This window comes from Rhinolophus ferrumequinum, chromosome 12 (genome assembly GCF_004115265.2).
Source record: "Rhinolophus ferrumequinum isolate MPI-CBG mRhiFer1 chromosome 12, mRhiFer1_v1.p, whole genome shotgun sequence".
Lineage (NCBI taxonomy): Eukaryota > Metazoa > Chordata > Mammalia > Chiroptera > Rhinolophidae > Rhinolophus > Rhinolophus ferrumequinum.
In genome coordinates this window covers 71,986-99,193 of record NC_046295.1, presented here as the reverse complement: position 1 = coordinate 99,193, position 27,208 = coordinate 71,986, and the positions used below count along the sequence as shown (strand labels likewise).

Here is a 27,208-nt window from a genome sequence, read left to right as displayed (position 1 = left end):
TTTAACTTCATTGATCACTAGGAAGACAACAAATTACAACTACATTGCACCCATCAGAATGGTTAAAATGAAATACCAATTGCCGGTGAAGATGTGAAGCCTGGCTGGTTGGAGCATAAATTGGTTCAACCACTCTGGAAAATGTTTGGAAGTGTATACTGAAGTTGAATGAAACCCTGTAGTTTTACTCCTAGCTGTATATTACAAGAAACATGTATACATTGGTACCTCGGTTTTTGAACGTAATCTGTTCAGGAAGACTGTTTGAGCTCTGAAACATTCGAAAACAGTTAGGCCTCAGGATCTTGCACTCAGCGGAAACCACATGATATGTTTGACTTCTAAGGCGTGTTTGAAACCCGAAGCATTTATTTCCGGGTTTATGGCGTTCGTAACCTGACATGTTCGTCAATGGAGATGTTCAAAAACCGAGGTACTACTGTACATGTTCACCAGAAGACATATACAAGAAATATCACAACAGCAATATTTGCAACAGGCAAAAAGTGGAAACCCAAATATCCATCAACAATAGAATGCATTTCAAGTGGTATGCTGAAAGGATTCACAGGACTAAGAAACTGTTATACTCAGGTACAATTTATTACAGCAGAAGGATACAGCTCAGAACCACAAACTCATTATTCTTGCCTGTGTTCTGTAGCGCAATGAATAAATGCTTCTCAGTTTGTTGTATGCATTTGGTTGAATTCCAGAGCACTGAAATGGTTATTTTTGACTGTTTTGCCCAGCTTTATTAGGAAAGACCACCTTATACTGTCATATCAAAAGTCAGTCAAAAGTCTGAGCAATATTTGAAAAAAGAAATATATGAATTTTGCCTCAGAGACCTCTGACACATTATGTAGTGTAAAAAACATATATATAAAGAAAGTCCCAAAAGGAAAGAGAGAAAGGGCAGCAAAAATATTTGAAGAAAAATAAACAATCCAATTGAAAAATGGGCAGAGGACCTGAAGAGACATTTCTCCAAAGAGGACATACAAATGGCAAAAAGGCATATGAAATAATGCTCAACATCACTAATCATCAGAGAAATGCAAATAAAAACCACATTGAGATACCACCTCACCCCAGTAAGAATGGCTATCATCAACAAGACAAATAGTACAAGTGCTGGAGAGGCTGTGGAGAGAAAGGAACCCTCATACACTGTTGTGGGAATGCAGATTGGTGCAGCCGCTATGGAAGGCAGTGTGGAGGTTCCTCAAAAAATTACGAATAGAATTACAGTATGACCCAGCAATCCGTCTCCAGGGTATCTACGCAAAAAATCTGAAAACATTTATACATAAAGACAAGTGTGCTCCAATGTTCATTGCAGCTTTATTTACGGTGGCCAAGACATGGAAACAACCAAAATGTCCTTCGATAGATGAATGGATAAAGAAGTTGTGGTATATATACACAATGGAATACTATTCGGCGGTAAGAAAAGATGAAATAGTAGCATTTGTGACAACATGGATGGATCTTGAGAGTATAATGCTAAGCGAAATAAGTCAGACAGAGAAAGCAGAGAACCATATGATTTCACTGATACGTGGTATATAAACCAAAAACAACTAAAGAACAAGACAAACAAATGAGAAACAAAAACTCATAGACACAGACAATAGTTTAGTGGTTACCAGAGGGTAATGGGGTAGGAGTGTGGTAGATGAGGGTAAAGGGGATCAAATATATGGTGATGGAAGGAGAACTGACTCTGGGTGGTGAACACACAATGTGATCTATAGATGATGTAATACAAAATTGTACACCTGAAATCTATGTAATTTTACTAACAATTGTCACCCCAATAAACTTTAATTGAAAAAAATAATTTACTGAGACTTGTTTTTTGGCCAAACATGTGGTCTATCCTGGATAACGTTCCACACGCTCTTGAAAAAAATATATATTCTGCTGCTTTGGTGTGACCTGCTCTTAAAATATCAACGAAATCCATCTAGTCTAAAATGTCATTTAATACTGCTGTTTCCTTATGAATTTTCTTTCTGGATGATCTATCCATTGATACTACTACATGTTCGCTACCATGATTGTATTACTATGGATCTCTCCCTTTGTGTTGGTCAATATTTGTTTTATATATTTAGGTGCTCCTTCATTGGGTGCATAAATATTTACAAGGGTTATATTCTCTTGTTGGATTGATCCCTTTATCATTATGAAGTGTCTTTGTCTCTTGTTAATAGCCTTTGTTTTAATGTCCATTTTGTCTGATATATGTATTGCTATCCCAGTTTTTTTTCATTTCCATTTGCATGAAATCTTTTCCATCTCTTCACTTTCAGTCTGTGCCTGTCTTTCAATCTGAAGTTGGTTATTATAGACAGCATATGTAGGGATCTTGTTTTCTTATCCAGTCAGCCATCCTGTCCTTTGACTGGAGCATTCAATCCATTTACATTTGAAGTGATTATTGATAGGTATGTAGTTATTGCCATTTTATTATTCATATCTATGTTCTTTTGTTTCTTTGTTCTTAAAAAGTCTAACATTTCTTGTAATACTGGTTTGCTGGTGATAAACTCCTTAAGCTTCTTCTTGTCTGCAAATCTCTTTATCATTCCTTGGATTCTAAATGATAGCCTTGCTTGATACAGTAGTCTTGGTTGTAGGTCGTTGCTTTTCATCAATTTGAATATTTAATGCCACACCCTTCTGGCCTGTAAAGTTTCTGTTGAGAAATCAGCTGACATCTTAAGGGAGCTCCCTTGTAGGTAACTAATTGCTTTGCTCTTGCTGCTTTTATATTGCAGTTGCCTTTAACCTTTGGTAATTGGATTATGATGTGCAGGCCTCTTTGGATTCACTTGTTTGGGACTCTGCACTTCCGGAACTTGTATGTCTATTTCCTTCACTAGATTAGGGAAGTTTTCAGTCATTATTTCATCAAATAGGTTTTCAATCCCTTGCTCTCTGTTTTCTCTTTCTGGTACTCCTAGGATGTAAATGTTGGTACATTTGATGTTTTCCCAGAGATCCCTTTTTTAAAATTCTTTTTTCTTTTTGCAATTCTGATTGGGTGTTTCCCACTATCGTGTCTTCTAAGTAGCTGATTCAATCCTCTACTTCATCTAATCTACTGTTGATCCTTCTAGTGTATCCTTCATTTCAGTTATTGTATTCTTCATTTCTGACTGGTTCTTTTTTATGTTTACTATCTCTTGTTGAAGTTCTCACTGAGAATCATAAGTAGTTGATCTATTCTTCCCCTAAGTTCATTGCGCATCCTTATAACCAGTGTTTTGAACTCTGTATCTGATAGATTGCTTCCCTCCATTTCATATAGTTTTTCTGGAGTTTTGCCCTGTTTTTTCACTTAGGACATGTTTGTCTCCTCCTTTTGGCTGCCTCTCTGTTTGCTTCTACGTATTAGGTAGATCTGCTACTACATCTCCCAGTCTTGGCAGGATGGTCTCATGCAATAGTTGACTTGTGGGGCCCAGTCGCACAGTCTCCCTGTTCACCTGACTCAGGTGCTGCAGGAAGTGTCCCTTGTGTGGATTTTGTGTGCCCTCTTGTTGTAGTTGAACTTTGACTGCTGTTGACTCTCGGGCTGTCTGGCTGTAGAGGACTGGCTATGAATACAGCAGTGGCTAACTCCCACAGAGCAGGATTCACCCAGCAGGGCTCTGGTGCCTACAGAGATCATTCTTTGGGAGTGTTGTTTGTGGAGCTAATCAGGTGGTTCTCTGTTGTGGTCTGAGACTGGTCACTAGGTGTGTTGATGCTGGAGCCTCTTGGGAGGGGATCCAGTAGAGGCTAAGGGTAACCACTGCCTGCCTGGCCCAGGGCCACCTGGTAGGAGCTACAAAGCGATCCATGGTTGGCAGCTGCCTGTGGTGGGCCTGGAGGTGCGTGGGTGAGGCCATGCTGCGACAAGGCCGGCTGCCACCTACACCGACCACAACCAAGGCCAGCTGCAGCCTACCAGGGACCTCAGAGACTTTTTAAGAAAGCTTTCAGTGCAGACTGAGGCTACCCATAAGACATACCTGCTGAAATAACGAAGGGCAGCGCAAGAATTGGGTGGAATTGGATATCAGGGAGTGGGCTAGCAGTGTTCACCAGGTTAATGCAGATTCATATTTGGTGCTCACCTGCCCCTGCAAGCTGTGTGGGAGGACTGTTCAACACAGGGACAATGGCGACCTTCACTCTGAAGACACACAAATCGGTTTCTCCCTTTATGTCATATCTGGTGTCTTTCAAGCTGTTGTCCCTTTGGAGCTTAGGGTGAATGACTGTGCGTGTGTCTATGCGTGGGCCCTTTAAGAGGATGCCTGGGTTTCCAGCAGCCCTCCGTCTCACCAGACCAGACATAATTGCCACTGTTGTGGGGACTATTCTTCCTGGCACTGGATCTCTGGGTTGGGGTGCCCATTGTGGGGCTGGGATCCCTTGCTCCTTGGTGGGGACTTCTGGAGCTTTATACAGCTGAGATATCCCCCCAGTTCTCAACTGCCACACGTGGGTGTAGAACAGCTGGTTTTGCATCTCTGCCCCTCCTACCGGTCTCAATGTGGCCTCTTCTTTATAACCTTAGTTATAAGAGTTCCATTCAGCTAGTCTTCAGGTGGTTCTCCTGGTTGACTGTTCTATAATTTAGTTGTAACTTTGATGCGATCACCGGAGCAGGCAAGCACAGTGCTAACCTACTCCACCATCATGACTTGCTTCTGGGTGAGGATTTTAACCACCAATGATACCTGAAGAACAATTTAAGACTGCTGAAACTTAAGGCCAATTAAAAAATATCTTTATTAAAATTAAGTGTTAGATAGTTACTAGGCCCTTAAAATCTATATCCTAATCTTTCTTTAGCATCTTCTTTCCTCCAATCACACCATATATCAAAGATCTAAGTTCTTTCTAAGAAATGCACTATAGTCTCTGCAAAGAAATAGCTGTAGGTAAGCCACCCAAAATGAAAATTTGGACATTCTTACGTGAATTATCACTTTCATTGTTACACAGTACTTACCAATCTTCTATTTACTATGTTCTTAATTCAAAGGCCAAACACCATACAAAATAATTTATGAACTTCAACAAAGCTTTATGATAATTTCTTCTTAAGGTATCTTAATGACCTTCCTAAATATCATGTTTCCCCGAAAATAAGACTTACCCTGAAAATAAGCCCCAGTTAAGATCGTCAGCCAGACGGACACATTTAGTACATTATGACAATGTTCCAGAAGAAGACGTCATGACCGTATTTGAATAAATGTAGATTGTTGTACATGAAAAAAATAAGACATCCCCTGAAAATATGTCCTAATGCATCTTTTGGAGCAAAAATTAATATACAACCTGGTCTTATTTTCGGGGAAACATGGTATATATAGTTCATTCATTCTGAACCAAGATTCTGGTTCAGTGGGAGTGCCTTACTACCAGGAATATTTAATGAGCAACCCAGGTGTTTTGTTGCAGGTGGTTATGTCCACACAGTGGAAACTACCCAATGGAATAAGCAGTCTTAAGTCACTATTAAGAGCTACTCTCAAATACATACTTACACATATAGCCCTATGGACATATGCTTAAGAACTTCTCTTTGGCTCTCATAAACTAAGATCCAATTCAGTAATACTTACAGTTAACATTGGAGTTGTCAATAGGCCCCATGCAAAGAATTCAAGGAAGATGACAATAGCAGCATGGTATACACTTGGTCGGCCAAAACCTTGTAGCTAAAAAAAAGAAAGTTATTATGAAAAATAGTGCAAAGATTTAAAAAAATCCATTATCCTAAAATGGTATGTAACACACCCACTAAGACACACACACAGTATAAACTTAGGATTTATCTTTAATAGGTGAGACAAAACTTCATTCTATTGTATCCTTGACTCTTTCGTCTTCCCTAATTATAGAAGGTACCAAGATTATAGATTTTCTACTCAGCCCATCAATACAAATCACTGGAGCTTTAGTAAAAAATCAACTGGGTTCTAAAGGTGTCAAAATCCAGCTGTCTGTTTCTGTTTTAAGACTGTGCCTATTCTGCTGGTTTTCTGCAGTTTGTGACTTCTGGAGATGAAATCTAAAATTCCCCTTAATTTAATGTTTTTTGACTCTGTGACAATGCTTATTACAAGATAAGGTACTTTGCTAGCATTTGGTAGAAATGGAAATAATACTTACAAAACTTTGTAAAACTTGCACTATTCTTATGTTTATATGAGTATTTTTAAGTCTTCAAAAGGTAAAAGTACATCTGCATGGTTTAGTTAGAATTTTATCATTAGTAAATGATCAAACAAATTCAGACTATGGGACATTCTACAGGACAACTAGTCTGTTTAGGGAGACAAGAGTCATAACCAAGTGGGGGACTGAATCCTGGATGAAAAGGGAACAACAGGAAAAAAACTGAGTATGGACTATATATTAGATAATCATATAGTACTAATACCAAATTCTCTGGATGGTCTTGACGTCTGCAACTTACTGTTAAATGGATTGGCAAGAAAAAGATAATAATTAATACATATGTATTTTCTGAAGCAAATGTTACAAAATGCTAATTGCTGACTTTAGTAGAGAATATGATTGCTCATTTTATTATTCTTTTAAGTTTTTGTAGTTCTGAAAATTTTCAGAAAGAACCAAGAATAATTTTAAATGCCATTAAATGAGACATTTGCAAAACAAAGACATTTTACAAAGTTTAAAAGAAAAAAGAAACACAGGCACCTAAGAACTCAAAAAACAAAAATAATCAAAAGGCCTTTAACATAATACAACCCTCAAAGAGCATGTTTTCAATAGCCCTTTACCAATAGAATAGTGAACGGAGATGGTTAGTAACTATTCAAGCCTCAGCCTATGACTAAGCCTATGAGACCCAGTGTCAGTCCTTCCAGCAGATGGATCCAGAAACCTTGCCAAATGCCCTTGGCCATGCTCTTGCTTTCTGGTTCTCCCCCATGGAATCCTCTATCATCTCTTAACAGGATTACAGGGCAACTTGCCAGAGTGCCCCATTCAATTGTAAATCAGACCATGTTGCTCCTTTGCTCCACCTTCCATGGCTCCGACTGTATTTAGCCACATCCAATAAGGTCCTACGCATCCCTATCTCCTTGTTGTCCCCTATTGTTTTCTAGAGGATTTCTAACAAACTTTATGCTTCCTGTTTATTGTCTACCTCTCCAGGAGTGGGAATGTAAATGCCATGAAGGAAAGGATTTTTGTTTTGTTCAATGCTATATCCCAAATAGCCCTTCTCTCACCTCACTACAGTAATAAGCACTCAACAAAATATATGTGAGATGGAAAAAGGCTCTCTTCTGAGACTAATGTCTTTCCCTGGTCTTTTAAACAGCAAAACCCAGAATGTAGAAAAAAATTTGAAACAAAGAAGCCAGTTTTTTCAACAAAAGAAATAATATAGGTAAAGAAAAAGGAGGGAGCGAGAGCTATGTTAGTATATACATTCAAAGAAATTTAAGAAATACTAATCTTGTGGGCTTTGGGTTTTGACTCAGATAAACTAACTGGAAAAAAGACAATTTTGAGTCAATCATGGAAATCTGAAAATGGACTGGGTATTAAATGATAACAAAAGTAGAAAAAGTGGTGGAAAATAAATTCTAAAAAGTAAACAGGAAATAAGTGGTATGGTTTATGGATCTTTCTTCACTCTTCTAGGGACATAACAAAACATTACTGTTTCCAGTTTGGAGGTGTTGTTGTGTAAAATGTGATACTTAATGTTGTCAACCACCTTAACATCAAAAGGGGTCAATGCTAAAAGACCAAAAGCCAGCATACAGTGAAGAGCAGAGCATATGAATGTAATGAGCCCACCAGATCCTTGGTTATATTAAACTGCTAAACTGTGAGCAATAATAAATCCCCTTATCATCAAGTACTTCGTTACATCACGCACAATGTTAATCTATTGAAAATGAAATATCTTAGTTTGAATTTTATGGGTAAGCTAAGGAACCAAAACCATAACTGTGTAAACTAATGGCTCTATTATACTTCTAAGCAGAAAGAGAAATTATTTTTTAAAAATATTCTAATTGAAAACTAGTACTCCACAGTTGGAAAGTGCAGCCACAAGATTCAGTCATCACTACAAACACATATGTGAATAGCATGTTTCACTATAAGCTCTCAATATTTTAATAATTCACACATTTGCTACTTTATACCTACATGATTTATATCAACCTGGGTAGTAAAATATTCCATCAAAAATAAAGCTTTCAGAAAGTTTCTAATATAAACACAAGAATGAAGAATAGAAATAGTTTTAAAAAAATAAATGACGATACCTGAAAGTTTTGCTTCTCTTCCTCCAAACAATATTGGAACAATAAGTAGGAAAAACAATTTTAGTGCTTATTTCTCCAGGTAAATAACTTCTCCACAAAAATTATAAAAATTTTTTCAGCAGAACATTAAATAATTAGGTAAATGAAATGGCTTTCATGTTGGACTAAGCATTCATTAAATATTTTTGTAAAATAACTGCTTTTCACTCAACTTTTCAAACTCTTCATTTACCAACCACCCCCCACTTAAAGCAAAACAAGGCACCAAGAACTTTTTAAAAAATATTCTTATCTCTATCAACATTCTTTAAGAATGAAAATATTCAACTCCAACTAATTAATTCAACACATATTTGTTGAGCTCTACTATATGTCAGCTAGATGCTGGGAACCATGGTAGCAATAGAAGAAACTATCCCTGCTGCCATTTTATGGAATGTAAAATTAAGGATGGAAATAAACATTCTGAAGGACAAGGACAGTCTATTATGAAGGATCCTGAGCTATACCCAGGCAAAAATTATTCTATAACAGCAACAGAAAATGTGGCAAGCACTGATCAAAGCGCATTACACATACTATATATCATTTTATCCTCACTATCATCTTATCTTGTGAGATATTATTATCCCCAATTTTCCAGATGACAAAACTCAGATGCAGATGTGCACCACTTTGGTGACACCCTGGATCCGCACACCGCACAGCTAGTACTGCATCACCAAGGGCACTCTCGGCTGCTGAGTGGCCGGCCCTGCCCCACGAGCTACAGCGCAGAGGGCCTACAGCAGCCCAGGCAACTACTGGTGGTGAGCAGCAAGCCACACACTGCATTGCAGCCTCTCTTGGACAGCTCTCAGGAACCTGCAGGCCTGAGGAAACTGGTGACTGGCGGCAGTGTTCTCAGGGTTTTTTAGCGAAGTGGTCACAGACCCGGCACCTGTGCAAGAACCGAAAGTGCATTAACTTTGTAAAACTCACCAGCCACACCCTGTAACTCCCAGTAACTCGGCCCCACGCACCTAGGGCTGCATTGCCAGGGGCACTTTAAACACCAAGTCAACCAGTCTTGCATGCGTACTTAAGGAGGCTCTTTCAATGCCTGGGCCTTATGGGCAGCTGCAGGTGGCAGTAGACATAGGGGACTCCGGGCCTTTTGCTAAGCTGCCCCAGGCATAATATCGGTGGCCTCAGTTCACAGCAAGGCCACCCACACATGCCTAAAAGTCCAGCACAGGCAGCAACCAACCACATATACCGTGTTTCCCCCAAAATAAGACCTAACCGGAAAATAAGCCCTAGCATGATTTTTCAGGATGACGTTCCCTGAATATAGGCCCTAATGCGTCTTTTGGAGCAAAAATTAATATAAGACCTGGTCTTATTTTCGGGGAAACACAGTAGCAGCATAGCTCCTATCAGGTAGTTCTGGGCCAGTCACAGGCAAGGCTAAAATAGGCCTGCACAGCAGCCCCTCCCAAGAGACACCAGAGACAACATGCCCAGAAGCCGGCTTTACACTACACCAGAGCACTACCTGGTTAGCCCCATAAGCAGCACACACAAAGGGTGAACTCAACAGGCACAAAAGCCAGCATGAGCTAACCCCACTCGGAGGGCTCAGCTCCCACACAGCAGCTCATACACTTGTAGCCAATCCTCACAGTCAGTCAGCCTGGGAGTCAATCCCACCAATGTGCCAAAAACAATCTGAGCTCAACTACAATAGGAGAATACACACAACACAACAAGATACACTCCTGAAACACACGCACAAAAGATCAGATAGATGGTGCCACTGGACCACACAGGACACATACTACATAAGGCCACCCAACAAAGACTGAGAGATATAGGATAACTACCTAATACATAGAAGCAAACACAAAGCAGCATCCCAAATGAGGAAACAAAGAAACATGTCCCAAACATGTCCCAAAAAGAACAGGAGAAAATTCCAGAAATAAAACTAATTGAAATGGAGGCAACTAACCTATCAGAGACAAGAGTTTAAAACACTGATCATAAGAATGCTTAAGGAGCTCAATGAAAATTTCAACAAAGAGATAGCAAGCATAAAGGGCATAGAAACCTTAAAAAAAAAAGTCCAGTCAGAAATAAGGAATACAATAACTGAAATAAAGACTACACTAGAGGTGTCTCTTTGATAAGGGCACTAATCTCATTTATGAGGGCTCCACCCTCATCACCTAAGCACCTCCCAAAGACCTCACCTCCTAATCCCATCACATTAGGCATTAGGGTTTCAACATATGAATTTCAGGGGGAGGGACACAAACATTTAGACCATACCAAGAGCTTTACACTTTTTTGGAAAAGTTTGAACACCACAGTTCAAATATGTATTTAGTCTTGTCTACATAATTGGAGTATGTGCTCTTCTAGAGCATGATGGGGTCTTATCTCATTCTGTCCAAAGGACCTTGTACATATAAATGTTAACAAATATGTATTGAACTCCAAAAAAACCCCAAAAACCACATACTAGAAGGAATCACCAACAGATTAGATGAAGCAGAGGATCGAATCAGCAATTTAGAAGACAAGGTAGCAGAATACACCCAATCGAAACAAAAACAAAATAAAGTAAAATAAAAGCCAATGAATACAATTGTATGGAACTTTGGGACATCCTGCATAATGATACTTGCATCATGGGGGTACCAGAAGGAGAAGAAAAGGAACAAAGGCTTGAGAACTGATTTGAAGAAATAATGACTGAAAAACTTCCCTAACCTGGTGAAGAAAATTGACATACAAGCAAGCCCAGGAAGCACAGAGTCGCAAACAACATGAACCCAAACAGGCCCACACCAAGACACAATACAGTCAAAATGATAAAGGTTAAGACAAAGAGATCCTAAAAGTAGCAAGAGAAAGACATCTACTTACTCAAAAGGGAGCTCCCATAAAACTATCTGCTGATTTCTCAACAGAAACTTTGCAGGCCAGAGGGAGTAGCAGAAAATATTCAAAGTGATGGAAAACAAGGGCCTAGAATTAAGACGACTCTACCCAGCAAGGCTATTATTTAAAATTGAAGGAGAGATAGGAGCTTCCCAGACGAGAAAAAGCTAAAGGAATTCATTACCACCAAGCCAGTGTCACAAGAAATGTTAAAAGGATTTCTTTCAGCAGAGGAATAGGAAAAAACCCAACCAACCAAAATTAAAAATATGATTAATAAAATGTCAATAACTATGTAACTATCAATAATCATTTTAAATGTAAATAGATTAAATGCTCCAATAAAAAGACATAGGGTAGCTGAGTGGACAAGAAAACAAGACCCATGCATATGCTGTCCACAAGACACCCATCTCAGAGCAAAAGACACACACAGACTGAAAATAAAGGGATGGAAAAAGGTATTTCACACAAATGCAAATGAGAAAAAAGCTGGGGTAGCAATACTTATATCGGACAAAAAAGACTTTAAAACGAAGACTATAATACGGGACAAAGAAGGACATTACATAATAACAAAGGGATCAATCAAACAAGAGGACATAACTCTAATAAACATCTATGCACTGAACATAGGAGTACCTAAATATGTCAAACAAATATTGACCAACACAGAGAGATCAACAGTAAAACAATCATAGTAGAGCTTTAACACCCCACTTTAACACCCCACTGACACCAATGGACAGATCTTACAGATAGAAAATCAACATGGAAACAGCGGCCTTAAATGACCACACTAGACCAGATGTAATTAATTGGTACTTTTAGAGCATTTCACCTCAAAGTAGCAGAATATAAATTCTTTTCAAGTGAACATGGAATATTTTCCAAGACAGACCACATGTTAGGCCACAAAACAAGTCTCAATAAATTTAGGAAGACTGAAATCATATCAAGCGCCTTCTCTAACCATGATGGTATGAAACCAGAAATCAATTACGAGAAATGACTGAAAAAACACACAAACACATGGAGACTAAATAACATGCTACTAAATAATGAGTGAGTCAACAATGAGATCAAGGAAGAAATCAAAAGATACCTTGAGACAAATGAAAATGAAAACACAGGACTTAAAATCTGTGGGACACAGCAAAAGCAGTCTTAAGAGGGAAATTCATAGCAATGCAGGCCTATCTAACGAAACACACAAAAAATCCAATCAACAGTTTATCTTTACATCTAACTGGAAAAAGAACAGCAAGCAAAGCCCAAAGTGAGTACAAGGAAGGAAATAATAAAGATCACAGCAGAAATAAACCAAACAGAGACTGAAAAACCAATACAAAAGATCAATGAAACCAAGAGCTGTTTTTTTCTTTTAAATATAAACAAAATTAACAAACCTTTAACCAGATTCATCAAGAAAACAAGAGAGAGGACCCAAATAAATAAAATCAGAAATGAAAGAGAAGTGACAACTGATACCACAGAAATACAAAAAGTTTCAAGAAAATACTATGAGCAGCTACACACCAACAAATTGAACAATATGGAAGAAATGGACAAATTCCTAGAAGCATACTATCTTCCAAAGATTAATCAAGGAGAAACAGAAAATCTGAACAGACTGATTACTACCAACAAAATTGAATCAGTAATCAATAAGCTCCCAACAAACAAAAGTCCTGAACCAGATGGCTTCACAGGTGAATATTACCAAACATTCAAAAAAGAATTAACACCTATTCTCCTCAAACTATTCCAAAAAACCCAGGAGGAGGGAAGGCTCCCAAACTCATTTTATGAGGCCACCATTACCCTGATTCCAAAACCAGAAAAACACATTACAAAAAAAGAAAATTATAGGCCGATATTACTGATAAATATAGATGCAAAAATCCTCAACAAAATATTAGCAAACCAAATTCAGCAACAGAATAAAAAGATCATACATCACAATCAAGTGGGATTCATTCCTGGTATGCAAGGCTAGTTCATATCTGCAAATCAATCAATGTGCTACATCACATAAACAAAATGAAAAATAAAAAGTCATATGATCATATCACTAAATGCAGAAAAAGCATTTGACAAAATCCAGCATTCATTTATGATAAAAAACTTTCAGCATAGTTGGAATAGAGGAAATATATCTCTACATAATGAAAGTCATATATGAACAACCCACACCTAATATTATACTCACTGGGGAAAAGCTAAAAGCATTCCCCTTAAGATCAGGAACAAGACAAAGGTGCCTACTTTCATCACTTTTATTCAATATAGTACTGGAAGTTCTAGCCACAGCAATCAGACAACAAAAAGAAATAAAAGGCATCCAAATTACAAAGGAGGAATAACATTGTCATTATTTCAGATAACATACTATATACACGGAGAACCCCAAAGATTCCATCAAAAAGTTATTACAACTGATAAATGAATTTAGTAAAGTAGCAGGATACAAAACTAATATTCAAAAATTGGTTGCATTTTTATACACCAACAATGAACTATCAGAAAGAAAAATTAAGAAAACAATCCCATTTACAATTGCACCAAAAAAGAAAACAAAAAAACTTAGGAATAAATTCAACCCAGGAAGCGAAAGACCTGTATTCAGAAAATTATCAGATATTGAAGACAGAAATTAAAGAAGATACAAATAGCCTCCGCTGCCGTCGGACCCTGAGCCATCTGCGAGCTCCTAATTGTTGCTCCAGGTTCTTTCAGGGCTGCGTGTCTGTTGTTCTCAGCACTCAGCTAGCCTAGAAAAGGAGGAGGAAGCTATCCAGAAATCCCACAGAACAGGAAAAGGAGGGGATATCTAAACATGGAAAACTTCTGCAATGAAAATGAAGCAATGCCTGAGAAGCAGGTAAAGATGGAAAACCAAGAAGAGCCACAGGATGTGGGAAAGCTAGTAGCAGCTCGTACTCTGGAAGACAAGGAGAAGTTAGAAAATGAGGAAAAGAGAAAACGGGGGAAAGACAGAAGATGAGGAAATACTTAAAGATAAGGAAAAGCCAGAGGAGGGAAAACCAAAAGAAGAGGGAAAGCCAGAGAGCCAGGAAAAACCAAAAGAAGGAAAACCAGAGAATGAGGGAAAGCCAAAAGAAGAAGGAAAACTAGCCAGTGAACCAAGGACTGCAAGAAAGCGCCCAGCTGGGGATGATGTACCCAGGAAAACCAAAAGAAAAGCCAACAGGGGCTGGCGCAGTGCCTCAAGGAATACAAGGAGGCCACTCATGATATGCATTTGAGCAATGAGGAGATGATAAGAGAATTTGCCGAGATGGCTAGGGTAGAGGATAAGGTGAAGAAAACCAGACAGAAATTGGGGAGGTTTATGCAGATGCAAAAAAGTTTACAGGACCCCTTCCACCCGAGAGGCCCAAGGGAACTCAGGGGTGGCTGCAGGGCCCCACAAAGGGGCTTTGAAGACATTCCTTTTGTGTAGTGTTCCAGCAGGCCCTAGGCTTTAACCTTTTGCTAATACTGTGCTTTAGGTGTCACACTCATTATTCAGCTGCAGCCCTCTGTTTCAGCAGCAGATTTTCATCCGTTGCATGGAAAAATGTCTATGGTGCATTGTAAAATTAGAAAAAAAAGTTTGCAGAACCATAAAAAAAAGAAGATACAAATAAATGGAAACATATATCACACTCATGAATAGGAAGAATACATTTAAAGTGTCCACACTACCCAGAGGAATCTATAGATTCAATGCACTCCCTATCAAAATACCAATGGCATTTTTCACAGAACTAGAACAAATAATTCTAAAATTTATGGAACCATAAAAGACCTAAATAGTCATGGCAATCCTGAAAAAGAAGAACCAAGCTGGAGGTATCATACTACCTGATATCAAATTATACTACAAGGCCATAGTAATCAAAACACCATAATATTAGCATAAAAACAGACACATAGATCAATGGAACAGAATAGAGAACCCAGAAATAGATCCATCCCTGTATGGTCATTATTTAATCTATGACAAAGGAAGCAAGAATTTACACTGGGAAAAGGCAGTGTAAAATAAAAATAAAACTGACCACCTTCTTACACCATATACAAGAATAAACTCAAAATGGTTTAAACTTAAATGTAAGTCCAGAAACCACAAAACTCAGACATTACTTTTAGTAATATTTTTACTGATATATCTCCTTGGTCAAGAGAGACAAAAAACAAACAAACAAACAAACAAACAAACAAAAACAAACAAATGGGACCACCTCAAACTACAGTTTTTCACAGCAAAGATAAAATTAAAAAAAACAAAAAGACATCCTACTGAATGGGAGAAGATATTTGCCAATGATACATCTGATAAGGAGCTAATATCCAAAATTAATAATAAAAAAACTCAAACAACTCAACACCAATAAACCAATCCAATTTAAAAAATGGGCAGAGGACCTGAACAGACATTTCTCCAAAGAGGACATACAGATGACCAATAAGGATACGAAATGATACTCAACATCACTAATCATCACAGAAATGCAAATAAAAACCAAAATGAGATACCACCTCAATCCTGTCAGAATGGCTATCATCAATAAATCAACAAACAAATGTTGGCAAGAATGTGGAGAAAAGGGAAGCCTCAGGCACTGTTTGCAGGATTGCAAATTGGTGCAGCCACTATGGAAAACAGTATGGAGGGTCTTCCCTTGGTTCGTGACTTGGCCTCTCAAAGCGCTTCCAAGCACAGCACGGGCGGCAGCCACCTGCGGATTTCTTTGTGGCTCCTGCTGGGTGGCCCTGGGTGGGACACGGGCTGTGGCTGAACTTGATCTACAGTGGATCCCCTCAAAGGTGGTCCTAGGGCTGGCGCCCCCAGTGGCCAGCATCAAAACGAACTGGAGTATCACCCAGCCACCTCCTAGAATGACACACCCAAGGGGCGGATTGGGCAGGCACCAGAGTCCTGCTGTGGCATATCTTGCTCCATAGAATCAGCCCCTGCACAACAACTCTTCCACTGGAGTCAAGGCCAGTCCTCACAATCAGTAAGCCCAAGGGTCAGTCCCTCCTACTGATGAGCAATTATCAACCAAGGCTCAATTCCAAGAAGAGGGCACACACAACCCACACAATGGACACACCTGGAGTGTGTGGCTCAGAGGACCAGAAAGACCGCACCACTGAACCCTCAGCACACCTACTTCATAAGGCCACTCTATTATGACCAGAAAACATAGCAGCCCTACCTAATACATAGAAACAAACACAGGGATGCAGCCAAAATGGGGAGAGAAAGAAACATGTCCCAAATAAAAGAACAGAACAAAGCTCCAGAAAAAGAACTAAGCGAAACGGAGATAAGCAATCAGACACAGAGTTCCAAACACTGGTTATAAGGAATGGTCAGTGACCTCAGGGAGAACTTTAACAGAGAGATAGGAAGCATAAAAATGGAGATGGAAACCATGAAAAAGAACCCGTCAAAAATAAATATACAATAATGGAAATGAAGAATAAATTACAAGGAATCAAAAGTAGATTAGACGAAGCAGAGGATTCAACCAGTGATGTAGAAGATAAGGTAGCAAAACACACCCAACCAGAACAGCAAAAAGAAAAAAAGAATCCAAAAAAATTGAGGAGAGTTTAAGGGGCCTCTGGGACAATATCAAGCGTACCAATGTTCACATTATAGGGGTACCAGAAGGAGGAAAGAGAAAGCAAGGAATTAAAAACCTATTTGAAGAAATAATGACAGAAAACTTCCCTAACCTGGTGAAAGAAATAGACATTCAAGCCCAGGAAGCACATAGAGCCCCAAACAAGATAAACCCAAAGAGGCCAACACCAAGATACATCATAATTAAAATGCCAAAGGTTAAAGACAAAGAGAGAATCTTAAAAGCAGCAAGAAGAAAGCAGTTAGTTACCTACAAGGGAGCCCCCATAAGACTGTCAGCTGATTTCTCAACAGAAACTTTGCAGGCAAGAAGGGAGTGGCAGGAAATATTCCAAGTGATGAAAAGCAACGACATACAACCAAGATTACTCTACCCAACAAAGCTATCATTTAGAATTGAAGGACAGATAAGGAGCTCCCCAGACAAGAAAAAGCTGAAGGAGTTCAACACCACCAAAGCAGTATTACAAGGACTCTTACAGGGACTTCTTTAAGATGGGCAGGGGTTAAGGATGGGTGAAAGGGGAAGGGATTAAGAAGTACAAACTGGTTGTTACACAATAGTCATGGGGACGTAGGGTACAGTATAAGGAATACAGTCAATGATATTGTAATAACTACGTATGGTGTCAGATGGGTACTAGATCTATCAGGGTGATAGTTGGGAATGGGGTTCGGGGTAGGGTGTAAAAGGTGAAGGGATTAAGAAATACAAATTGGTAGTTAATACATTATGGGGAATATAATCAACAATGTTGTAAAGATCATGTAAGGTGCCAGATGGGCACTGGACTTACCAGGCACTTCACAGACTATGTAGATGCCTGACCAATATGCTACACACTTGAAGCTCAAGTAGAATAATATTGAATGTCAACTATAACTAAATATATATGTATATGTAGCCACGGGATGTGGAGTACGATATAGGGAAGATAGTCAATGGTATTGTAACAGCTATATAAGATGTCAGAGGGGTAGTAGTTTGGGGGGGGGGTAATTACTTTATGAGGTGTTTAAATGTCTATTATGCTGTTTTGTATACCTGAAACTAATTAAAAAAAAGAAATTGTGATACACTTATACAATGGAGTATTACTCTGCCATAAAAAGGAATGAAATCTTACCATTTGCAAAAATATGGATGGCCCTAGAAGATATAAAGTCAAGTGAAATAAGTCAGACTGAGAAAGACAAATACTGTATGATCTCACTTATATGTGGAATCTAAAGAACAGAATAAACAAACAAACAAAACAGAAATAGACTAATAGAGAACTGATGGTTGCTAGATGGAACAGGGGTTGGGGCGAATGGGTGAGAAAGGTGAACGGATTAGGAAGTATAAATTGGTAGTCACAAAATAGTCACAGGAAAGTGAAGTACAGAATGCGGGAGATAGTCAATAATGTTGTAAAAGCTACGTATGGTGTCAGATGGGTACTAGATTTGTTGGGGGGGGAATCACTTCATAAATTATATAAATCCTAACCACTGCACTGTACACCTATAATTAATATAAAATAATATTGAATGGTAACTATTATACACACACGGTCATGGGATATAAAGATGTAAAGTACAGCATAGGGAATATAGTCAATGGTATTGTAACAGATATATACGATGTCAGAAGGGCAATAGATTGGAGGGAGGTGGTTACAACTTTGTGAGGGGTGTAAATGTCTAATCATTATGTTGTTTTGTACACCTGAAACTAATAAAAAATAAAAATAAAGAGTTATAACTAAAAAAAATTGAAAGGAAAAGATACCTTTCAAAAACAATAAAACACAAAAAAAAACCCACCTTGGATGAATATAATTTAATTAATCTGCCTAGCTCAAATGCTTAGTAACTGCCTAAGCTGGTATTCCTATTCTATCCAGAGAGTCACATACCTCCAGAGTGGGTGTTACTAATCACTGTATTACTTACACTGCCTTTGTTAGAGAGCCCAAATTTCTCAACAAATAGAATTAGCACAGATATGTATATGGCAGGTAGCCTGAACTGTAGCAACCTGAATAAGAGGTAAAAGGAGTCAACTGTAGACAGTTCCTCAGGCAAAGCAAAGTGCAGACATTTACTTACTCACCCATCCCTCTCCCCACACTAAGGAGACTGGCCTGGCTTGTGTGCACCTGGGCAAAAGGACAATCTCTACTAACCCCCGCACCTGCTTTCTCAATCTGACCTGAAAAGTTCAGCTGAATTAGGGCATATGGGTTTTGTCAATCAGGTCACCTGCTGTCAACTAGAAAAAGACAAAGTTGAAAGTTACACCCAGTTGTCCCACACATGATCCCACATGTCAGTGACTTGCCAACATAAAAGCAAAAGACAGAGAGAGGTTGTCATATACACCAACTGAATAGAATTCAGAGTCCATAAATAAACTGATTATATCCAACTGATTTTTGGCAACAGCGCCAAATCTATTCAATGGGGAAAGAACAGTCTCATCAACAAATAGTGCTGAGACAACTGAATTTCTACATATAAAGGATAAAGTTGGAACCCTACCTCACACCATATAAAAAAATTGACTCAAAATGGATGAATGAGCTCAACTAAGACCATAAAACAAACTCCTAGAAGAAAACACAGAAGTAAATCTTGGATTTAATAATGGATTCTTACACATGACTCCAAAACTATCAGCAAAAAAAGAAAAAATAAATATTGGGCTTCATCAAAATTACAAACTTTAAGTTGGACTTTATTATAATTTAAAACTTCTATGCATTAAAGGACCCAATAAACAGTGAAAAGGCAACCTGTGGAGAAAATATTTGTAAAGCATGTACTTGATAAGGAGCTAATATCCAAAATATATAAAGAACTTCTACAGCAACAAAAAAAATCCAAATAACCCAATTTAAAAATGGGCAAAGGACTTGAATAGACATTTCTCCAAAGAGGATATACAAATGGCCAACACGCATATGAAAAACGCTCAACATCAGTAATTATTAGATGAATGCAAAATCAAAATCATGAGATCTCACCTCACACCCATCAGGATGGCTACAATCCAAAACAAAAACATAACCAAAAACAAAACAACAGAAAATAACAAGGATGGTGAGGATGTGGAGAAATTAGAAGTCTTATGCACTGTTGGTGGGAATGTAAAACGGTGCAGCCATTATAGGAAACAGAATGGTGGTTCCCAAAATAATTAAAAATAGAATTACCCAGAATTACCCAGTGATGCCACAATTCGATTTCTGGGTAGATATCCAAAAGAATTGAAAGCAGGGTCTCAAAGAGACCTTTATGCACCTTATGCGCCAGCAACATCATTCACCATAGCCAAAAGATAGAAGCAACACAAGTGCTCATCAACAGATAAATGGAAAAAATGCGGCATATACATAAAATGAAATATTCAATCTTAAAGGAAGGAAATCCTGACGCATGCCACACATGCCTTCAACAGCCAAGAAGACAACATGTGTCAACAGCAACAACCTCGAGGATATCATGTCTAAGTGAAATAAGCCAGTCACAAACAGACAAAGTCTGTGATTTCACTTACATGAGAGTAGTCAACCTCAGAAACTGAAAGCAGAACGGTGGTTACTAGAGTGGTGGTTATTAAGGATCGGGTAAATGGGGAGTAGCCGTTTAATAGATACAGTTTCAGTTTCACAAGATGAAAAAGTTCTAGAGATTGGCTGTACACAATGTAAATATACTTAATACTAATGTGTACACTTAAAATGGTTAAAATTGTAAATTATGTTATGTGTATTATATAGCAATTAAAAATATTTCTTAAATCAACTATTTACAGATATTGGCAACAATTGTGAATTTAAGTTTTCTTAAGAATTCACACTTATCTTCCATTTACATTACATGTATAATAGAATCAAAAAATATGAAATATGAAATAATCGGACAGATGATGTGAAAGAACTTTACATTGAAAACTACACAACACTGCTTAGAGGAATTAAAGAAGATCTTAAACTAATGGAGAGATGGAGAGACACCTTGTTCCTGGATCAGAAGACTTGACAGTGTTTTCAATTCTTCCCAAACTCATATTCAGTGTCAATACAACCCCAATGAAAACACCAGCCGGCTTCTTTTTTTTTTTTTTGTAGAAATTGATAAACTGATCCTATAATTCTAAAATGCAAAGGATCCAGAATAGCCAAAACAATTTTGAAAGAGAAGAACAAGAATAAGATTTGTTTCAAGTCTTATTATGAACCTCCAGTAACAGAGATTGAGTGAGTGGCATTGATGCAAAGATAAACAAATAGATCAATGAAATATAATAGAGAATCCAGAATAGACTGACACATATACGGATAACTGGATTTTGACAAAGCTACAAAAGAAATTCAGTGAATAAAAAAGATTTTTCAACAAATGATGCAACAATTGGTTATCTATATGCAAAAAAATAACTTCCATCCATATGTTGCATCATATTAAAAATTAATCCACACCTGCCTTTACCAGAAGGCAATAATCCCTTGGAGTAAATACTTGACTCCCTTCTATTATTTAGGTCAATACATCTTTTTGACAATGTCTTTTTCAGGTCAATAACATCTCTGCCAAAAAGGGAGGAAAAACGTGTCAGCCAATTTCCTGTACATGGGCAGTCTTTCCCTAGATTAGTATCATCTAAGAACCTGAAACAATGAATCAAGCTATAAGGAAATTCCAACACATTAAAATGAAATCAAGTCCTAGGGGCTGTAGAAAATAGGACCTGGAAGTGATACTCCCCAGAAACTGCAAGCAGGAAAGATGCATAATTTGAGGGTACTGGCTTATGACATGAACACACATGATCAAAAGGCATTCACTACTTTCACAGCCAGCACACATTCCAAATAGCACGTGACTGGACTCTGCCACCTGCCCATACTAGTCATCTAAGTACAGCAAGCACCAAGAAAACTCATTTTCAGTATTCACTGCAGTTTATTAATACTGACTTTATGCACCTTCAGAGACAAGGAAAGACTGGACAGGAAATCTACTTGTGCCCTAATTAACATCAGGAGCCACAGAAGAAATCGGGAATAAATTGTCTAGGTTTCTCTGAGTAAACATCCCTTGAAAGTTCCTGCTTTAAACACATAAAATCAGCAATTTTAATTTTTAGGTTGGGTTCCAGTTCCTGTATAGATAAGTGAATGGGAGAGAAGTGGTCACTTATACATTCTAACCAATCATTCTTGCCAAAAATATTGAGAAATAAGAACAATAACAGCTAATATTTATTGAGGACTTATTAGGTGCTAGGTTTCAGTAACCCTCACAATCCTCTGAGGCAAACACTTATTAATTCAGGGAGAGATTATGTAACTTGACCAAAGTTATACAGGTAATAATTGGTGGGAACTGGGATTCCAAGCATGCTCATCTAATCACTGTGCTGTCACGCTGCAACCTACCAGCTTATTTTTCTATCCTGTAAGCCAAGGGGAGCCAATGAAAAAAAATTAAGGACAGCAGTAATGATCATATTTACATGTTAGTTCACACTAATCTACACTGTGGAGGGCAGACCAATGGTGAGGTAAGAAAGAGTCTTAAGAGACAGTAAAAAACTAGGTCAATAATGCTGAGTAACTGAACCACAGGAATGACTGGTAAACTTAGCTAGACTGAGTAATGCGCTGGATGTGGTAGATATGAGAAGGGATCAAGGAGGCTACCTTTCAGATTATCAGCTTGGGCCACTGGTTATTGATTACTGCCTATCAATTCAAAGAAGACAGAAGGAGGAGCTGTCAGTTTGGTTTTGTTTAGGGAGCAGGAAGATGACAAGTCTACCTTTTACCCAATCAGAAACAAAGGGAAAAATTCAATTCTAAAGAATTTCCCTCCCCTTACCAAGACAAACTTCCCACTTTCCAGAAATCTTATCTTTGAAATGAGGACCCCTAATGCTTTTGCAAAAATAAGGAGTCACTTGGGCAGGGAGAGGGCCTTCAACCTTACACATCAGGCATTGAGTGGCAAGGCTGTGTCAGTACCCTGCCTGATGCAGACTGGTTCTGGTAGAACCTGGACTATAAACCAGCTCTGCTGGCTCCTTCTACTTCACCTGTCCTCCCATTTCTACTAATGGGGACTCACAACACCAAATACAATCATTTAGTATTCTTTAAAAGCAAATTTTGATGTCAGCTAAAAATATGAGGCCTACTGCATATATTTAATTTTCCTAAAATTTTTTGAAAAAGTTCCCTTGGTGTTAGAGTTCCTATTCATTTCAACGTTTCTATACTTCCTGTCCTAAATCGACCAAAAATGAGGGTCTTTAAGAAATGACAGACGAAGCTTAGCATTCTGCCATAAAAAAAGCTATAGCGCCACTGACAAAACCTGTTCTGCCGAACCGAGGCCAATTCAATTAGGGCTTCAGACGCCATCTGAATCTCACGTGAAACTGGAAAAAGAGACCGGCCTGAACATGCTCCTCAGCCGGGCCCTGGGATCGACAGCCTCCTCGGAAATACTGTCCCGAGACCGCTCAGAAATGAGGAAGGAGTAGGAAGGCGCTACCCAGCCTCCACCAGCAACTTCCCTGTCGAGGGCCGAATGCCGGTTCTAAAGGCTTCCCACACATCTAAGTAGGTTTTGCCACAAATTGCACCACGAGAACGGTATCGACTGTCTCTTTCTGAAACAACTAAATTTCTTACATTCACGGTCCCCTGTCTGGCGCCTTTGGAAACAATAACCAAATCACTTAGTTTTGTCTGGCGATAAGCAGCGCTAGGAAAGCCCAGTAGTGATGAATTCGGCTGGCTCACCCGGAAAAAGACGGGCTTTCCAAGAGCCGGAGCCTCTGCCCCGCGCCGACGCGCACGGTCAGCGTCTTCCCTACGCCCCGGGCGCCAGAGTCCGGGCCCCGCACCAAGGCGGCCTCGGATTCTGACAGCGACCCCGCCCTACCTCCCCTGACTCGAGACCTCGAGCTGCGCTGAGCAACACCGAGGCACCCCGCGCCCGCACTCACCGAGCTGCCGCTCGCGGCCTGCGCGCCCGCGCGCTTCTCCGGCATGGCTCCCGCCTCGGGCTCTGATGCCACCTTCACCTCCGGCTCCGCGCTCATGCCGCGGCCCTGCCCACGCCGGTTAGGGGCGCTCCGGGACGATCGCGGAGCCGCAGAAGCGGCGGCGGGGCTCGCGCCCTCATGGGCTCCGCGGCGGCCGGAGGGTCGGGCGGCCGAGGGTGGAACCGGGGAAGACACGAGAAGAGGAGAGCAGCTGTAGGGCCTGCCAGTCGCAGCTCCCCGCGATGTCCGCGATGGCCTCCGGAGGTCTAGAGGGTGCACCTCGCAGCCCAACTCCCGCCTCAAGCTCCGCGTCGGAGACCGATAGCACCCAGCAGCGCCCTGCCCACCTCAGACCCCGCCTCCACGTCTGCTCGCCGGCGTGGCGTGCGAGCTCCGCAGCGCGCCGGAAGTACGTCATTCCCCAGGGACCCCAGTCGTACTTTCTTTTTTCTGACACAGAACCGACTCGTGCCATCCCCGAGTCTTAGATGTACGTGGATTTGGTAGTGACGGCTCCTCTGGTTTTGGTTTGTCGCCGAATTGCCAAACGAATGATTCCTGATGTCCCCATTAAGTCTGTAGGTGGGCACGTTCTAACACGGAAAGAGAGCCTCCCTCTCCCTGTCCGGAATCCCGAACTGGGGAAGTGCCAACTACGATATTCTGTTCCTCTCCAAAATCTAAACAGAAGCTGAAGGAGAGCTTAACTGGGCTGTGGGATGTGTGGGAAAGGCAGCCTTAGGAAACACAGGTCTCTGTTCCAGTCCAGAGCTACGTACCAACACGGTGAATGTGAATTGATTAGTACTTAAAGTCACGGACCCTCATCCGTAAATTGGGTAAGGTGTCGTATGGAAATCAGTGGTTCCATAAATATTGTTATGATTACTGGCCAGTAGGACCAGTGCGATACCATATCTTATTTTGCAGGTGCCAACCCAACTTTCAAAAGGAAAGCGATTTGGAGTCACAAAGCTAGGGTAACAGGATCTGCTCCACAAATTTTGAGTTCACATGTAATCACAATATTTTTTCCTATTAGATATTTGAACATTCAGTGTCTCCTTGAAGACCTTATATCTTCCTCCTTATTAAAAATAGCCAGGTGGACTTAATTGGAGAATGGAGTAAGTCCGATCAGTCCACTATTGATTTGCATCTTGTGTGATGTTGCAAACAGGTCGTGCACAATCTTAAAGATTTTTATGTGCGCTGCTATAGTGTATCCTCTGGCTTAGGTCCCTCCCAGGCCTTGGGCTGGAATAACCTTGGTGTCTTAGTAAGCTCACGCTGCCCATAACAAAATACCATAGAGTAAGTGGCTTACACAACAGAAATTAATTTCTTACAGTTCTGGAGGCTAGAACTCTGAGCTCTGGGAGTCAGCAGGTTGGGTTCTAATGAAAGCTTTCTTCCTGGCTTGCAGACGGTCACCTCACTGTATCCTCACATCAGAGAAGGTGAGAATATGTTCTCTGATGTTTCTTCTTATGAGGGCACTAATCTTATCATGAGGACCCCTGCCCTCATGACCTCATCTAAACCTAATTACCTCCCAAAGACCCCATCTCCAGATTCCATCACACTGGGGTTAGGGCTTCAACATAGAATTTTGGGAAGACACAATTCAGCCCATAGCACTTGGTGTACAGTTATAGCTTAACTTACACTCACTGTTCAGACATTGCTTCCCAAACTACATTGATTTCCAAAATTGGCTTTTCCTGAAAGAATGCAGATGTTCTTTTCTTGAACTCAGGTAATCCACCTAGATTGCTCCTTATTTGGGGGACTTCACTGCGATTAGGCCTTGACTGCATACTCTTTAGTCTTCACTATGAAGACTGACAGGATTTTAAAAGTCACCAGCCTTGAAATGAGAGTAGGAAATTCCCCCAACAATATCTCAGGCAGCTTCCCCCTACTCTCTACTTAAATATAGACAGCGTACAGGATATGTTAAAGATACCCAATCCATTTATGGGTAGCTGTCATTTTTTTGGAATTATGTCCTTTAATTGAGCCAAAGACTGCCTACCTCTTTCAGCCATGCTTTGATTCTGGTCCTGCTGTCTATACCTATACAAAAATATCTAATTTCACTTGCTTAAAACGCCAAGATGAACCTCTCATCTTTTCCAGTTATCCTTCAAATACATTTTGTGAAAAATCCCAGTTAAAATGCATTGTCAAAAATACAACATTGTAAATATTTGATGATGGCATTGTGAGGTCTGGGCCCTTGATCTTGATAGTCACAGTAATTTTTAAGAGATGAATTGTTTATTGCATTATGTTGACAGTTGTACCAAAGGAATTAAGTAGATCATTATCCTTCTAATTAAGTCGGTACTAATCAAGATTGTAGAGCCAGGATTCCATGTAATTTAATTCAGCATCCTAGGCTGTAGAAAAGTAATGGCACTTAATGAAATGTATGTGTGTACCTTGTTTCATACTGGAGTGTTTTAGTTATCCCCATCATTTGAATTCATATTATTAATAAAAAGATCCTCCTCAGGATGTTAATAGATACCAAGAATAAGAGATTTTTCCCTGGTAACAAATAACTTTGTTAAACAATAACAACATTTAAATGTTTTCTTTTTTGCCAGGTTTTCTCAAGTTTTAGCATGCTAATGATATTCTGATTTTCCAAGAAGAGACTATAGTAAGCAGTGTTTTCTATACTTACTTGGACACGACATTTTTATTCTTGAAACAATGCTTAATACCTTGCACTTGCAAATGTGTAGGATACAGTTTGGGAAGTGCTGCCTTTTTTTAATTAATTCTGAAAGATATGTATGAAATATAGAAAGATATACATAAAATACTGTAGCATAGAAAAATAAAACAATAAAATGGTTTGATCTTTTTAAAAACATCAATTAAAAAAAAGAATGAAAGTGTTCCTATTAACAATTGGCCCAGGAAGAACGTGGGTGAAAAGACCATCCTTTATGCAGCAAATGTCCCTATCCCAGGGTTGCCCACTGTCAGCTCTGCCCAGCTGAGAATCGCATCCTTGAGTGAATTGGCAGGAGGCCAGGCTCCTGGGAAGCTGGCCATGCCTTCCTGCAGCCCTGAGATTCTTTTCAGCCAGGCTAACTATAGCGCCAGTGGTGGCTGCTTTTATAACTTTCAAAGAGGTCCACCAGATGGCCCTTGTGGGTCCCAGTTTCTCTGGTAGATCTTATTGTCCCTGATGGATCCAAGTGCTTCTGGGATAACCTGATGTTC

General features: G+C 39.5%; 1 protein-coding gene and 1 pseudogene across 3 annotated transcripts in view; one reads left to right on the top strand and one right to left on the bottom strand.

Annotated features, from left to right (window-relative positions):
* Positions 1–24,284, bottom strand: part of MFSD14B (major facilitator superfamily domain containing 14B) — an 88,714-nt gene extending 64,430 nt beyond the window's left edge. The window contains exons 1-3 of one of the 3 annotated variants that reach the window (XM_033123549.1): positions 9,312–9,317; positions 8,331–8,351; positions 5,637–5,732 (exon numbers count right to left, since the gene is read on the bottom strand). In XM_033123549.1, the coding sequence (XP_032979440.1) occupies positions 5,637–5,645 (9 nt within the window). In that variant the 5' untranslated portion in view covers positions 5,646–5,732; positions 8,331–8,351; positions 9,312–9,317. Of the gene's footprint in view, positions 1–5,636; positions 5,733–8,330; positions 8,352–9,311; positions 9,318–23,926 lie in introns of those variants that run through there. The other 2 variants (XM_033123548.1, XM_033123550.1) reach the window with 2 other exon arrangements.
* On the top strand, positions 14,003–14,724 carry LOC117032223 (transcription elongation factor A protein-like 4; annotated as a pseudogene).
* Positions 24,285–27,208: the final 2,924 nt, after the last annotated feature.